Genomic DNA, 16,543 nt, shown 5'->3' on the forward strand with positions numbered 1-16,543 from the left:
GAAAACACACCCCTTGGTATAAAAATAAAACTATGACAGATATCTGCACATGCTAATATGTAGAGGTTGAAATCAAGAACATTTCTATAGTCATAAAGTTCAGTTTAAAGTCAAAAGTACCTGACAAAAAAGTACATAAACTCCAAGGAAAATTAAAAACGTAAAAAATACGCATAACGACGAGAAAACAATCAACAGTCTACAAATTAAAAAGAATATAGATTAAAGACTGAACAGTACATAATAACATTTCCTTCTAAAAACAAGATTGACAATAGTTGATCCCAAAAAATAACATATCCTGCTCCACATGTCGCCCCGTTATTTTGCTTATAGTAAGTACAAACCACTGTTCAGTCTCGGTCAGGGTTTTAACAATCGAGGACAAGAGGCTGGGAGAGATCCTATTGTCCTTTTCCAAGAACTAGTTAAACATAATACAATGGGCTATGTACTCTTATTGACAGAAAACGTGGATATTAACAAAAAATGTACGGTGAATCCGTTCCATTATGAGTCGAAATTTTGCGTGGAAATGAATAGGAGGTACTTGCATATAGTTTGGCATCTCAGACAAACGGTAATTCGTCAATTAATTGTGATAATTGCTGTGTCATATAATATGTAACATTTACGTCATAGTAATGCCTTCTTTGCCAAAACATAGCAATTACGTATTCCCGTAAAGGAGACATGACTTGTGCAATGCCAAAAGTAAAAGTATCGATAGGATAGTTAGGAGTTATGTGTATTCATACATCCCATTGGAAAGGAATACACATTAAGTTATGTTATGATTTGCTGATGACAAAATCCATATTTATGTCAATGCTTATATTCAAAGATCTAATTTCAACATTAGTTAGATAACCTTTACTTATTAGTTTGTTTAAAGGTTCGACGAGTTTACACGGAGTGATTTCCTCGTGTTAAGTGCAATAGTGCCACATCTGCTTGTGTTATCTGCAAATAATAAAACTACATACATGTTATTGTTTGAATAGCATTTACTTACATAAGTCGATGTAGTGACCACGCACAATACGTCAAGTTTTCTGGTTTTATCTTTATAAGAATTATGTAAGAAATTACACAACGAAAGGTTGACAACCTGCTTGTCGAATGCTTTTTTTATATTTTAATGAATACACTTCACAAGAAGTCATGGTGAAATCAACGAATAAAGGGTAGGAATAAAAACATGATAGATATTAAGTTAAGTTATTGTAACCGGTCATGTCAAAACCAGTGTTTGAAGTGGAGTCAGGCGGACTTTTGAATTCATTACTAAGATGAATGTTCTTATACCATATCATATCAAATATTAAATGAACAAATTATTGACACTGATGATGTTCCGGCTGGCATTTATCAGTTATTATGAGGATTATAGGTTTAGCAAATCTATATTGCATGATTCATATACTGTGATATTGATAATAAACTATAAATATAACAGTTTAAATATGAAAAAATAACTCATAACTCATTTACTGTCATATATATTAATGCTCTAACGAATCTATTTTTCATTATTAAAAATTATCTTGCTTGGTTAGAATTTTAATAGTAAGTTGGCATTTAAATGTGAATTCAGGAATTTCTCGTTACATTGAAGACCTGTTGGTGACTTTCTGCTGTTGTTTTTTCTATGGTCGGGTTGTTGTCTCTTTGATACATTCCCTATTTTCATTCTCAATTTCATTGTAGTGCTCTTTTGTTTAACTGAAGATTTGTTTTCCTTCCTTAGTACTTATATGGGGATATAAACTATCAGTAGAAGTTCTGTTTTAATGAAACGCATCGGCTGTAAAATTGAAGTGCTTATCTTTAGCATACCAACAAAAAGAGTTTATATTATAGTTTTACGATTTGAGTATATATTTGATTAGTTCCAGTTACTTAGTAATTACTTCATCCGTATTCAGTACCACGACAACTCCAATTAATGTTCACTTTATTCTCTCAATAAAATAGTTGTAATAAGAGTTATTAAACTATGAAATATAAACATTATCTTTAACTAATCAATAATCTTCCAGAGAAGTAAATAAACGTTGGCTGGTATCTTAAAGGCTTTCTTGTCATACACAATACCATATTTTCTTTTTTTAATTAAAAAAATAAACAAATGTCGCAACATTCTCTTTTAAATAACGACAAAAATATACCCGAAGAAGAAAGCAGACATAATCTACAGCACGAGCTTCTACCGAGCAAAAATATATGATTTAATTTGTATCTAAATCATATAAAATAACAAAGTCCTCAGAGAGAAAAAAAAAAAGCATACAAGATATTTTGGCTGACGGCGGTTGAAATATTTTTTTTGATATCAGATCCATCTTCACGGTGTACTCTGCGTTAGACGGATTTGTGATCAATCATTTGTGTTCATAAAAATATTTTGAGGTAAAAACTCGGAAGTTTTTATTTGCCAAATTTGAAAACAAAATATATAACTCTTATATAAGATTAGAATGTAAGGACACGAAGGACACGAAGGACACGATCTCTGAAAGAACAGTGATTGTGTTTCTTCTTATTGATGGGGATCATTTGGGTAAAAAAAATTAAAACCAATCCTACTATTTATCTTGGAATATCTTTGCTATAAAAGGGTATTAAGACAGTGTCAGATACTACATGGCATAAAAAACTTAATAAATATGGAAACACACAACAAACACTTGACATTTCATAGTTATTTTCATGGAATTTTTACAGACTGCTCTACAAGTGAAAGATTGACCTCGCTTTAAAACTAGGCTTAATCCTTCGTTTTGTACCAAATGAATGTACAAATTTGGGTATAGTATAGTTTGTTTGGTGTGTTTAACATTTTGATTTTACTACTTAATAAGGAACGTTCCCTTTGCATTTTTCCCGGAGTGTAGTATTTCTTTTTTCTTTTCTTTTAGGTAACAGACAAACGGATACAAACTACATAAATATCATTCATAGATATATTATTTTTTATCTCTTTGGATATTATAAGATATATGCACATACTTGACATCTAAAAATAAAATAATAAGGTTATGTTTGGCATACTACAATGAAATATATAGAATTAAATAAAACATACTGGTTTCTACAAAGGACACGTGATTAACTGGTAGATCAAACAATAAATAAAGGAATACGAATTCAAGTGAAAATTGATGTGAGTGAAAAAAGTAGGTCATGTAAGACCCCCTTTTGACTCCATAATAAAGCAGTTTTACAAAATTGTTAAAATGTATACTTTTAGTTATTTATTGGACAGTACAATGCTTCTGCTACATAAATATGGGCTCTTTTTGACAATAAAATGCATATCGGGTACTAGTACCATTAAGTCATGCTAAATTACTGAAATCTTCACAATTCTAGCATTTTAGTTAAATTTTAGACGGTTTTCGTGTAAAACGAAAGTGGCTGCATTCGTGTCATTCGTTTAGATCCTTAATATTGAAATGTAAATTGTATTTTATGATAATACATAACATATATAAAGATTGAGGATGAACACGGATGCGACCACTTTCGTTTTTGACAAAAACCATCTGAAATGTGACATTTTTCGGCATACTTGGTAGATTTTTCATATTTGAGCTTGAATTGGATCGTTTTTAATGACTTAGTCAGTTAACATCTTTCACATAAACTAATTGATTCAGATGAAATAGACACTTAAATGTTTAAAAAGTGGTCAAAATCTTTCGTCAGATGAACCTGAAATTTGAGGCCAAAATCTGTCCTTACCGGACCTACTCCTTTGCATGTGTACCAACGAACATGTTAAATGGACTTTTGTTATAAATAAGATAAGTCTGCTTGCAAAATACTATATTTACCAAACAAAACTCTGAGAAGTATTGCCAAATTTAAATGCTTTCAGAAACTATTCAAAAGTACACATGTACTTAGAAAAAGACATTTTTTTCTGAGAAATATATCACACTGAAGCGATCAGATCACAGACGATCCAAGAGTAAGAATAGTTGCATTGTTTTTTTTATAGCTTCTTTATATGTACTAGAGAAAATGAATTATAAAAGCACAATATTAAGTTTCTTGGTTTATTCTAATTAAAAGAATTAAACTCATTGCCGTTTGTTAATGGACTTTCCGTTATGAATTATCGTTGAGGTGGACTTTAAGTTATGAATTATCGTTGAAGTTTGGCATTTATAAAAAAATAAAAGTGAAAGAATTTGAAAGAAAAAAAGCGGATGCAGGTTTAATTCATCATTTGAATTGAAATTTCTGGGTCAGTTTACACGTCATGTTAAACACCTAAGAATTAATAGAGGAGGTCAATGGAAAGATTGTTTCGATAAACAAGTTTAATTCATATTAAGATAATTGAGTTGTGATATTGAAATTGATTTTATGATGCGATTAAACTGTGATCAGAATTATATAAATTTTTGTCGTCAACAAATTTACAATGGTGATGACGACAAAGGATCGATCTCAATCAAAACTTAAATATTAGTAAAAACAAACAAATTTTTGAAAGGCAAACTTTTAACCCTTTGCTACAATAATTAAATAGAATACACAAATAACCCCACAACTACAAGTTATGAAGGATAAATACTAATACTACTCGAATAAAAAAGTTTATAATTTTGACCATATGAGATTGAATAATTCAAACAAAATAAGATAACATTCTCGTCAAAAGATTTTGTTTTGTTTTTATGGAAAAATTTGATATGAAATGCTGGGATTTACCCAATTGGATAAGGTCTATACAAAATAATCCGTAGATTAAGACACTAAAATATCTGTTTAGAAATGCTCAATTTCTTTCGCTTGGAAAACTATCTTCAGAAATGCCCAAATGAAGGCAATGAGAAAATTTTCATAAGACATTTTCGGATTCATAAACTGACAAAATCTACGGAATGGATGCTCAATTATCAAACATTTTTATTACGATCTTGTCCTCCGTTACTTATTGTCAAATTGTACTTAAGTTCAAATAACACACATGTAGCGGACCAATAATTTAAATGATATGCATACAATGGAACTTTTTAAAAGAGGGACGAAAGATACCAAAGGGACAGTCAAACTCATAAATCTAAAACATTTAAATTGTATATTATAATGGTATCAGTTGACTTATACTTGAAATAGTTGTATGCTTTTGGAAAGGGAAAGTGCTGTTTGCGAACTCTGGTTTATGCATGCATTCAAATTGCCTTTCTCGACTATATTTCCCGATTCTATTAGCTTATCCATATAAGAGAGGGATAATAAAATAGACGGTACCAATTTTCTTGCACCAGATGCGCATTTCGACAATACATGTCTCTTCAGTGATGCTAGTGGCCAAAATATTTGAAATCCAAAGCTTATATAAAAGATGAAGCGCTATAATCCAAAAGGTCCAAACAGTATAGCCAAATCTGTCAAAAGAATGATATCTTTGCATGAGGGAGATACATTCCTTAACTTATAATAATTCATAAAATTATGTAACAGTAAATTTTAATAACACAAAAAATCCGTATTTTCATGCCAGTACCGAAGTACTGGCTACTTGGCTGGTGATACCCTCGGGGACTAATAGTTCACCAGCAGACGCATCGACCCAGTGATAGTAATAAAATTAACGGTACCAATTTTCTTGCACCAGATGCGCATTTCGACAATACATGTCTCTTCAGTGATGCTAGTGGCCAATTTTTTTGAAATCCAAAGCTTATATAAAAGATGAAGCGCTATAATCCAAAAGGTCCAAAAAGTATAGCCAAATATGTCAAAGGAATCATAGCTTGGCATGAGGGAGATGCATTCCTTAATTTATTATAATTCTAATATTTTGTAACAGCAAATTTTAATAACACAAAAAATCCGTATTTTCATGACACTACCGAAGTGCTGGCTACTGGGCTGGTGATACCCTCGGGAACTAATAGTCCACCAGCAGAGGCATCGACCCAGTGGTAGTAATAAAATAACCGGTCCCAATACATACTAAAGTGAGATCAGTTTTATTATATTTTTTAGTAGACTGTATGTATTAAAGGAGTGAATTTAATAGTTGGTTCTGTCCATGACGAAAAACATAATAAATAAGGTGCACACTGATTACATATTAAACGGATGTACCACATAGTTATTACCAATACAACATAAAGTGTTACATGCTTGTTTTTTTCTTCATTTTTTTACATAAATAAGGCTGTTTGTTTTCTGGTTTGCTTTGCTTTTGTTTGTTGTTTCTGGACCTTTTATAGTTGACTTTGCAGTATCAGATTTTCTTGTTATTGAAAGCTGTACAGCGATTATATTAGTTAAATTCTCTTGTACAAAATGTAGAGAGTTGTCTCACTGTCGATCATATAATATCTTCTCTTTTTATTTTATTTTTAACAATATACACCTTTCTTTATACTATGTTAAGCTCTAAATCTTCATGTGTTTATAAAAGATGTGAATGTATATAACAAATAGATCCCGAGGTGTACCACTATCAAACACTTTTTAGTTTATTTCTATTTCTGGATTGATTTGATTGTACATGTTACCGTGTTAAAGGAGATCATTACCATGCAATTTTATTAACAAGAAGATAATAACACTGTGATCTGTACAAGGCCAAGGATTTGAAGATTTAGAGACTCGTTTTTTTTATGTTTTAAAAGATACATTTAGCAAGTATTATCAGTATTTCAATTAAGAAAACAAAGATTGAGCAATGAAGATCATGAAAACTACCTACTTGAAACAGAAGTGATGTAGGAAGCGTCCATAATTGCTTCCTTGCTTTAGATGGCTTCTAATTCATTTTGAAATGATGATGTAACTATTTGGATCCTCTCCAAGCATTTTTTTTAAAGGAAGCTACAATATGAGTTACTAGGTGTGGCACTTCAGTTCGGTAAATCAATCTGGTTCATTTTAATTAATTTGAATAATTCGTGTAAGCACATCCAATACACATACCTCATATTTCGACACTCTAAATCATGAAATCACAAATGAAACTATCATTTACAGATACAAATGGGTAAACAAATGGTAAATATGAAACATGGAATTTGAAACAAGTAAAATAAAACAGGAATCCTGAACTCTGGCGTTGCCTTTATGATTTGGTTTATGCATGTTTATGGTTGCTGCTTACAAGGAAGCTATTAGATGAATGATTTCTCGTGGTAAATTTGAAGTCAACTTTTCGAATATTGTTAACCCGGGATTAACATTAAAATTGAATTGCCAGCCTTGACAAGACCTTTCCCTATTTAAATTTGTCATGATTCTGTAAATCGTAGCTAATATAATTAATACTAAAATAATAATTATCTACTTACACTGGTACTGAATCGGAAATAATTATCTACTAATGGCGGTCTTAACCCAGGGATAACTATCAACTAGCAGTGGTACTGACTCACGGATAATTATCTACCAGAAATGGTACTGACACAGGAATAATTATCTACTAACACTGAAATTTAAAAAAAACAATTTTTTAATCGGAACAACCATAAGATATTACCAGAGTCTCCAGAGGTAATCCAATTTTTATCTTTCACTTGGTTGAAACGACTGAATCTGTCCCGACAGAGATCAGATAGTGACCAGACAGTTAACCCACGCAGACGAAAGATATTCAGGTACTGTTAGAACGCAAATTCATCACTGTCTTTTGTACCGTATTCCAAATGGCTTTGTTTGGTCTAAATCTTAGTAATTGTTGGGACTGTGACGTATTTTCCATTGCCGAATTTCGGAAGAATGACAGAACTGTTTTATCAGTGTTTCGGCAAAGATGGTTCGCATTCGACAATTGGTGGATTGTTTGTATAACAGCAGTTCCGAATTGGGTATAAAATGGATAATCATTTAAAGGCAGCGGTACTGATTCCGGGATATTTATCTACAAGTAGCGGCACTGATTCGGGGATAATCATCTACTAGCAGTGGTACTGACTCGGGGGTAACCATCTACAAGCAGTGATAATGACTCGGGGTAATCATCTACTAGCAGTGGTACTGACTCGGGGATAATCATCTACTAGTAGCGGTACTGATTCGGGGATATTTATCTACTAGCAGTGATACTGTCTCGGTGATAATTATTTAATAGCAGCAGTACTGACTAAAAGATAATCATTTACTAGTAGCGGTACTGATTCGGGGAAAATCATCTACTAACAGCGGTACTGATTCGGGGATATTTATTTACTAGAAGTGGCACTGACTCGGATATAATTATCTACTTACAGCGGTAATGAATCGGGATAATTCTCTTCTAGTAGTGGTAGTGATATGGGGATCTTATTCGTAGTGGTGTTGACTTCGGAATAATTATCATCTACAAGCAGCGGTACTGACTCATGGATAACAGTACTAACAGTGGTACTGACCCGGGGATACTTATCTATTAACAGCAATACGAACTCCGGAATAATTATCTACTTACAGTGGTACTGAATCGGAAATAATTATCTACTAATGGCGGTTCTAACCCAGGGATAACTATCAACTAGCAGTGGTACTGACTCACGGATAATTATCTACCAGGAATGGTACTGACACAGGAATAATTATCTACAAACAGCGGTACTGACTCAGGGATAACTATCTACTAGCAGTGGTACTGACTCGGGGATAATTACCTTCTAGCAATGGTACTGAATCCGGGATAATTATTTACTAGCAGTAGTAATGAATTGGGGATATTTATATACTAGCAGTGGTACTGACTCACGGATAATTATCTACTAGCAGTGGTACTGACTCAGGTGATAATTATCTACTAGCAGTGGTACTGACTCAGGGATAATTATCTTCTAACTGCGGTACTGACTCAGGGATAATTATCTACAAGCAGCGGTACTGATTCGGGAATAATTATCTACTAAAAGCGGAACTGACTCAGGGATAACTATCTACTAGCAGTGGTACTGACTCAGGGACAACTATTTACTAGCAGTGGTAATGACTCGGGGATAATTACCTTCTAGCAGTGGTACTGAATCCGGGATAATTATTTACTAGCAGTAGTAATGAATTGGGGATAATTATATACTATCAGTGGTACTGACTCACGGATAATTCTCTACTAGCAGTGGTACTGACTCAGGGATAACTATATACTAGCAGTGGTACTGACTCAGGGATAATTATCTACTAGCAGTGGTACTGACTCAGGGATAATTATCTGCTAACTGCGGTACTGACTCAGGGATAATTATCTACAAGCAGCGGTACTGATTCGGGAAGAATTATCTACTAAAAGCGGTACTGACTCAGGGATAACTATCTACTAGCAGTGGTACTGACTCAGGGACAACTATTTACTAGCAGTGGTAATGACTCGGGGATAACCTTCGTATCTAAGTGAACTGATACATTTTTACAAACCAGCACGATCGTTGCAATCTGAAAATGCTTCTTTGATTGAGATACCAAAAAATGCACGGACCAAAATGTATGGTGAACGGAGGTTCCATGTGGCGGCTGGGACTATGTGGAATAGCCTTCCAACAAATTTTCGAAATGAACAATCGCTAGAACTATTTAAGAAAGGACTAAAGACGCATCTATTCCTGATTTAATGTGTGTTTCTGTATATTTTGATATAACGTTTATATTTGTATTTGTATTTTTTAAATTTTTTACAAGCTGGAATATTCTAATAACTTTTGTTTTTTTAAATTCAAATTCAGCAAATTTTTTGAAATATTTAATTAAAATAACGAATTTTCAAATTTTTACTTATTCATTAATAATTTTTGAAGTCATTTTAAGTTGCTGGAGTCTTAACTTTTTATAGTTGATTTGATGTATGCCTTATACATATTTCGGTATATTTTTAACTTTGTAATTTCGTATGTGTACGAACTTGTGTATTTTTTGTTTTAACATGCAAAGCGCGTAGAGTAATTGTATTTTTATATAATGCGCTATAAAAATGCCTTGTAATAAAATAAATAAATAACTATCTTCTAACACTGGTACTGACTCGGGGATAATTACCTTCTAGCTGTGGTACTGAATCCGGGATAATTATTTACTAGCAGTAGTAATGAATTGGGGATAATTATTTACTAGCAGTGGTAATGACTCGCAGATAATTATCTACTAACAGTAGCACTGACTCAGGGATAGTTATCTACTAGCAGTGGTACTAACTCAGGGATAGTTATCTACTGACAGTAGTACTGACTCAGGGATAGTTATCTACTAGCAGTGGTACTGACTCAGGGATAGTAATCTACTAACAGGGGTACTGGTCCAGGGTTATTATCTACCAGCAGTGATACTGACTCGAGGATAGTAATCTACTAACACTGGTACTGTCGTGGTGATGATTATCTTTTAACAGATGTACTGACCTGAGGATAATCATCTACTAGTAGCGGTACGGAATTATGAGTGAAATATTTTACTTTTCTGTTAGAACTATGAAGAATTTGACAGCACTTTATATGTCAGGTTTGTTTGGAAGATAAAATGTAAACAATTTTGGTTAGTGCAATAACATATTTTGTTTTATTAAGTTGTAAAAGCTATAAATGAAATTCGATATGCAGATGCCGAAGATCAAATGCTTATTACATACATTCAATAAAATGTCATACGTAAATAATACGCATTACTTAGTCTTTAATGTAATTGAACATTGACATATGCAATTATAGTCATTTTAAAGGAATACGCACAAAAGAAAAACAATTTTATAATATGTTTAAGATATTATTTTTTGTAAGATTAATCTCATTATGTAATGCTGGGGTCGTTTGATTTCAAATTTGAAACTGCATTTCATCCTATTGGGCTTGTATTCATGCTTTTATAGCAGTTACACGGTTTTGTGTTTCTAAAGTAATTTATTTTACAGAGTATTAATTGAGCATATTTCATATCTAATGTCAGAGGCATCCTCGATTTACAAAATCTCGACTCCTTGTATTAATAAGTCAATATGCATGACAGTTTGAATACTTCTTTAAGTGAAGTATCAATAATCGTAGAGTTCTGTGAAGATACTCGGCTATAACATTTCTGTAATTTACATAAACATCTTATTTACGCAGATGATAAACATGCATTTTTTATAATTATTTGAAACAGATGTAATTTGTTAATTAAATTCCTGTGAAATATGTTTGGTTGATTGATACATATGACGATTAGTGTGGGGGTATTTAAAGAAGGAAGTTAATCAATACGTAACATATTTCAGAATGAACGCCACGAATGATACCACGGAATGTCATCACTTTGATCTTCTATGTTTGGACAGACATAATAAAACGGAACAGGCATACACAATTCTTATGAAATATATTTTTCCGAATTTTTATGAATGGATTTATATTGCCTTATTTAGTATAGTTTTTATATTTGGTTTAATTGGTAACATTTTAGTATTTTACGCTGTATGGAGTAATGTTCATTTACGGAATACGACAAACTTTTTCTTGGTTAATTTGTCCATAGCCGATTTCTTGGTACTACTTGTATGCTTGCCACCAACCGTTATACATGATATTGCCCAGACATGGTTCCTTGGAGAGACTATGTGTAAGATAATTACATATTTACAGGTAAGACTTATCGTCTCTCTCTCTCTCTCTCTCTCTCTTTACTTGTATGCTTGCCACCAACCGTTATACATGATATTGCCCAGACATGGTTCCTTGGAGAGACGATGTGTAAGATCATTACATATTTACAGGTAAGACTTATCATTTCTCTCTCTGTCTCTCTCTCTCTCTCTCTCTCTCTCTCTCTCTCTCTCTCTCTCTCTCTCTCTCTCTCTCTCTCTCTTTCGTAGCATGGGGACACACCTATAACTGAATAAATATTACTTTACTACTACCGTTTTAATTTAAAAATCTCTACTTTTCGTTCTTATCGTATAGATTTAATTCTACAGGTTTTTTTAAAACAGATGTCAACACAAACATGACAAAGGATTGAATAAATTTCTTTTTACAACCTGGTACAAATCTTATTATAGTGAGATAGGAATAGAAACGATCGTCAGGAGGAGCAATTGTTTGTATATAAAACAAATCCTTGTATGAGGTATAAAGAAATATACTAGTATTAGGTTCACAAAACACATTCGAATGTAATCCCAAGCGAGTCCTTACATATGACTTCTGTAAACTCGTTTACCTTGCTGATTTCTTTATTTTTATGACCATTTTGCTGAATAAGTTCGACAGCGATTCGTTATCATGAAAAGTTTAAATTGGTTCAACTGTTTACACACATATTTAATTAAGCCGAACTGGTTCAACTATTACACTTTTATGAAATTGAATTGTGTAAGAGTATACACTAAATGTTTTAGTTTTGCTTAAATAAACAGAAATGAAAATTATATCGGTTCTACTGTTTCACATACATTTTGGAAGCTGAATTGGTTTGACTGTAATACATATAATTTAGGAAATCTGAATTATTTCTACTGTTACAAGTATATTTGGAAACGCATAACAAGTTTACAACTCTTTAAAGGTGATTTATCTTTTTACCACGTGTATATATAATACGCACATTTCTAATTGGAACTTTAAAGACTTGCTAAGTACTGCAACGGTTTTTTCTCAAGGGTTCCACGTTAATGGTTGTCATATTTTGTATATAAAAAGAAAGATGCTAAAATATAGCCAACTATACTATAATATGGCAAAGATATGATAAATGAAAAGTCACCATACGGGTACAGGTTACATAACTTAACATACTTTAAATGTAATCAATGTGAACTTTATCTACTCTCTAAAGTTATATTATGTATCATTTTCCCATGACGCAACAAAAAAGGAAAAACTTCCTTGACATAGATATGTTTCACAATGAAATAATTTTTTTTTCATTTTACCTTACCCTATTTTATTTTCTAGTTATAACAATACTTTGAGTATCCATTTACTGAGAAGTATGTACATATTCACTGACATACTTATTATCCATAACAGTAGACAATTTTTCTTCGACACATTGTTTAAGAAACGCAAGTTACAGAAAGCTTCTGAACCGAATCGGTTTTATTTTTTTAAAACAAATGTCCGGCAAACCAATATGTGCAATGTTTTATTTTATTTTATAACACATAAAGGGGATAAACACAATTACTTACAAACATGTATGTTTCCTGATGTAATAAGATTATTTATATGAAATTATTCATTAATGCATGTTTTTTCCACAAATGTTAACATTTTTATCAGGAAGAAATTGATATTGCAGAATTTGATACTTTCCTTTGATTCTTCAAATAATTACAGCTACTCAGTTTAATTATAAATTTTGTAACATTCGAACACTTACATATAATGACACGGCTGTGTTTGTTATGTGAAGCCAATTAATTGTCGCATCGAATGAATGACTGTGTTATTTAAGTAAAGCCAATTGGCAATCGAATCGAATGAATGATTGTATTTGATAGGTGAAGCCATTTAATCGTCAAATAAACGATAAAAGAGATTTGGATATCAAAAAATAATCACATTTGATTATGTTTCAATGTTTTTAAAGTTTCTAAAGCAAGTGACACTATTTTAATTTCATGCTTTATTTACTATCAATGAAATGACCATGATGGCCATATATTTTTTTCTCAGGCGAGATTAAGAAAAAAATGCATATTCGTGGATATTTAATTTCGTGGTTTTGCTGAAGTCTGCATACAAATCTAAAGAAAAATTATCTTTCGTTGAATATTTAATTTCGTGGTTTGACGGTGCCCATGAAATCCACGGAAATTGGTATCCAACGAATAATATAGAATCCACAGTAATTTAGTTTACGTCTTACAAGTTGCAGGCTAGCTTGGTTACAGCGTTCAATAGAATACGTTTATAAATATCTAGTGGTTTTTCTGAAGTACGTCTATCTTTGAATTCAGACAGAAGTTGATTAAACTTGTGATTTGATGTCTTGGAAGCCATTGGAAATTTTGAAAAGTCTTAATTGCAAAGTTTTGCTATTAGGTTTCAAGATTCTTGTCAAAAGAATGTTTGATTAAAGTCCTTTTCACATTGCCTTCAGCTTGTAGTGATGAAAACTTTGAATTATCTTCATTAAGAAGTAAGACTTCCAGGTCATGTAGAGATAACCAAATCAATTCAACAATTAAGGTATAACTACATTAAATGCCATTTGAAATATTGATTCCAAAGGGAATTAGAACGCATCTGATTCTAACCACAAAGATAATCATTTAACAACATTGTCTTGTTACTTGCACTGCTTGTTAATGTCATCCATGGTTGTCTGTCTTAGCATGATAAACGTTTTGATAACATTATATCCTTGAAAACTACAAATACTTCATAAAAAGTTTAATCACAAAAAAAACGAACTCCGAGGAAAATTCAAAACGTAAAGTACCTAATCAAAGGACAAAACACATTTAAGGAAGGGACCACAACTATCATATTCCTTACATGGTACAGGTATTTACAAATGTAGAAATATATTGTATATAAATATAGGAAGATTTCGTGTGAGTGCCAATGAGACAACTCTTTATCCAAATAACAATTTAAAAAGTAAACCATTATAGGTTAACGTACGGCCTTCAACACGGAGCCTTGGCTCACACCGAACAACAAGCTATAAAGGACCCCAAAATTACAAGTGTAAAACCATTCAAACGGGAAAACCAACGTTTATTTAGAGATTCGTGTCTCCTTCTCTTCGGCCTGTATAAATCAAATGAGATTATAATTTTTTATTGAACTGAAAGTGGAGAAGATGCTATCGGGATATCGGGATACCTATATCATCCTTTGTTCTGTTTGATAATTTCCATGGATTTACTGGAAAAGTAATGACCATATTGTCATCTGATCACTGTCATGCGGTACAAGCAAGCTAAACCTCTCGCTTGTACCGCATAACAGTGATCAGATGGCAATATGGTCATTACTTTTCCAGTAAATCCATGAAAATTATCAAACAGAACAAAAGATGATATAGGTATCCCGATAAACCAGGTTTAATCAACCAATTTCTCTGTCCCCCAATAACCTTGCTGCTTGCTTCAGTTTGATGTTTGGATAGCAACCAATGCACTTGTTTTTACCGTTCAATTACGATACCATATAAAAGAATTAGAAAAATGAACTGCAAGCCACGACAATTGTATGCACATTTTTTTTTACAATGGGTGATTTAACCAAGCTAGAATATAAACCAGGCATATCAAATTTTTCCTAGCTGCTAGAACAAACTTCACGGAATAATTTAAATGTTTTAACGTAATTATAAAATTTAAAAATTGTGAAACTCCTTGTTACATACAGGATTTGTTCAAAATTTTTAGATTTTGAAAAATTATTTTCATCAAGTTTAAAAACAAATCCTTCAGATTCAAAGACAGCAATGACGGTATTTTGTTCTGAAAATCCGATTGCAAGGTCGATTCGAGGAAGATATCTGCTTTATCTCAAGTGTTAATCAATCAGCTAATGCCGAATACAGCTTTAATACAATAAAATGTTGACAAATCCTTAGTGCTGATTGTTGTATACCTCTGCTTATACTAGGAAACAATTAACTAGAAAATACTCTCAGGTTCATTACACGCCACCCAAAGTACATTCCTACCATTTGTATTTCAAGTTAATTTCTGTAAAGCCGAAAGAAAGCCAACAGCTATAGTATGTCATGTGGTCTAACAAAGTTCAAAAGTGTAAGCAAATAAATTAATATAAGTAATAATTTAAAACAATGAATATGAAGGGAAATCGTTACTTCAACTTATCTTATATTTTATCTCGCAAACACTCATAATAGTTCTTTAGGAAAGTTTTGAAACTACACATACATTGTAGATTATTAGTTGTTAGAACGACCTTTAGTATGATGCAACAAAACAATGTCAGTTCATGTTATAATTCATATAGGTGAAATGTTTTTTATAAGTTATAATGTTTTATATGATTAACTAGTTCCAATTTAGGGTCGTATTGAAAACTATTTGAAAACTTTCAGATTTTCGTAGAAGTGTTTACAATATGTGCCCAACAGGTAGCGATATAGTAAAAAAGGGTATTTCCGACTTTCTAAGTTTAATACATCAATAAACAGTAAAATTTTCCATTTTGTAAAATAGTAATAAAAGAGAATAATTACCCCATGAAATTATTTAAATTTTCATTTTGTAAAAGCTATCGTGTCCTACTTTTGTCATTAATCTTCCTCTTTTGTCACATAAGTCATCATTATTCGTTTTACAGCAAATTCTTAGAAAATGTGTTGACTTTTTACAATCAATGATGCATTAAAAATAAACCATGATCCGGGACCTGAAGTTGTACAATTTTTATTTTATTTTTAGAAAAAGTAATATACAGCGTTATTTTTTGGTAATGTATCAAAAAGAAAAATCACAATAATACTGAACTCAGAAGAACATTCAGTCGAAAAGTCCCTTATCAAATGGCAAAATCGAATGACAAAACACATCAAACGAATGGACAACAACTGTCATATTCCTGAATTGGTAAAAATGTTTCTGTTATATTTGGTTTATACCTAATATTTGCCTTTAGATAGATGT

At 32.0% G+C, this 16,543-nt stretch overlaps 1 protein-coding gene across 1 annotated transcript in view; it reads left to right on the top strand.

Annotated features, from left to right (window-relative positions):
- The first annotated feature begins 10,418 nt into the window (after positions 1 to 10,418).
- The window catches only part of LOC134705802 (orexin receptor type 2-like), a 33,488-nt gene continuing 27,363 nt past the window's right edge, over positions 10,419 to 16,543 (top strand). Inside the window, exons 1-2 of the mRNA XM_063564522.1 lie at positions 10,419 to 10,449; positions 11,565 to 11,695. Coding sequence (XP_063420592.1) covers positions 10,419 to 10,449; positions 11,565 to 11,695 — 162 coding nt within the window. The remainder of the gene's footprint in view (positions 10,450 to 11,564; positions 11,696 to 16,543) is intronic.

The sequence above is a fragment of the Mytilus trossulus genome, chromosome 1 (assembly GCF_036588685.1).
Source record: "Mytilus trossulus isolate FHL-02 chromosome 1, PNRI_Mtr1.1.1.hap1, whole genome shotgun sequence".
Lineage (NCBI taxonomy): Eukaryota > Metazoa > Mollusca > Bivalvia > Mytilida > Mytilidae > Mytilus > Mytilus trossulus.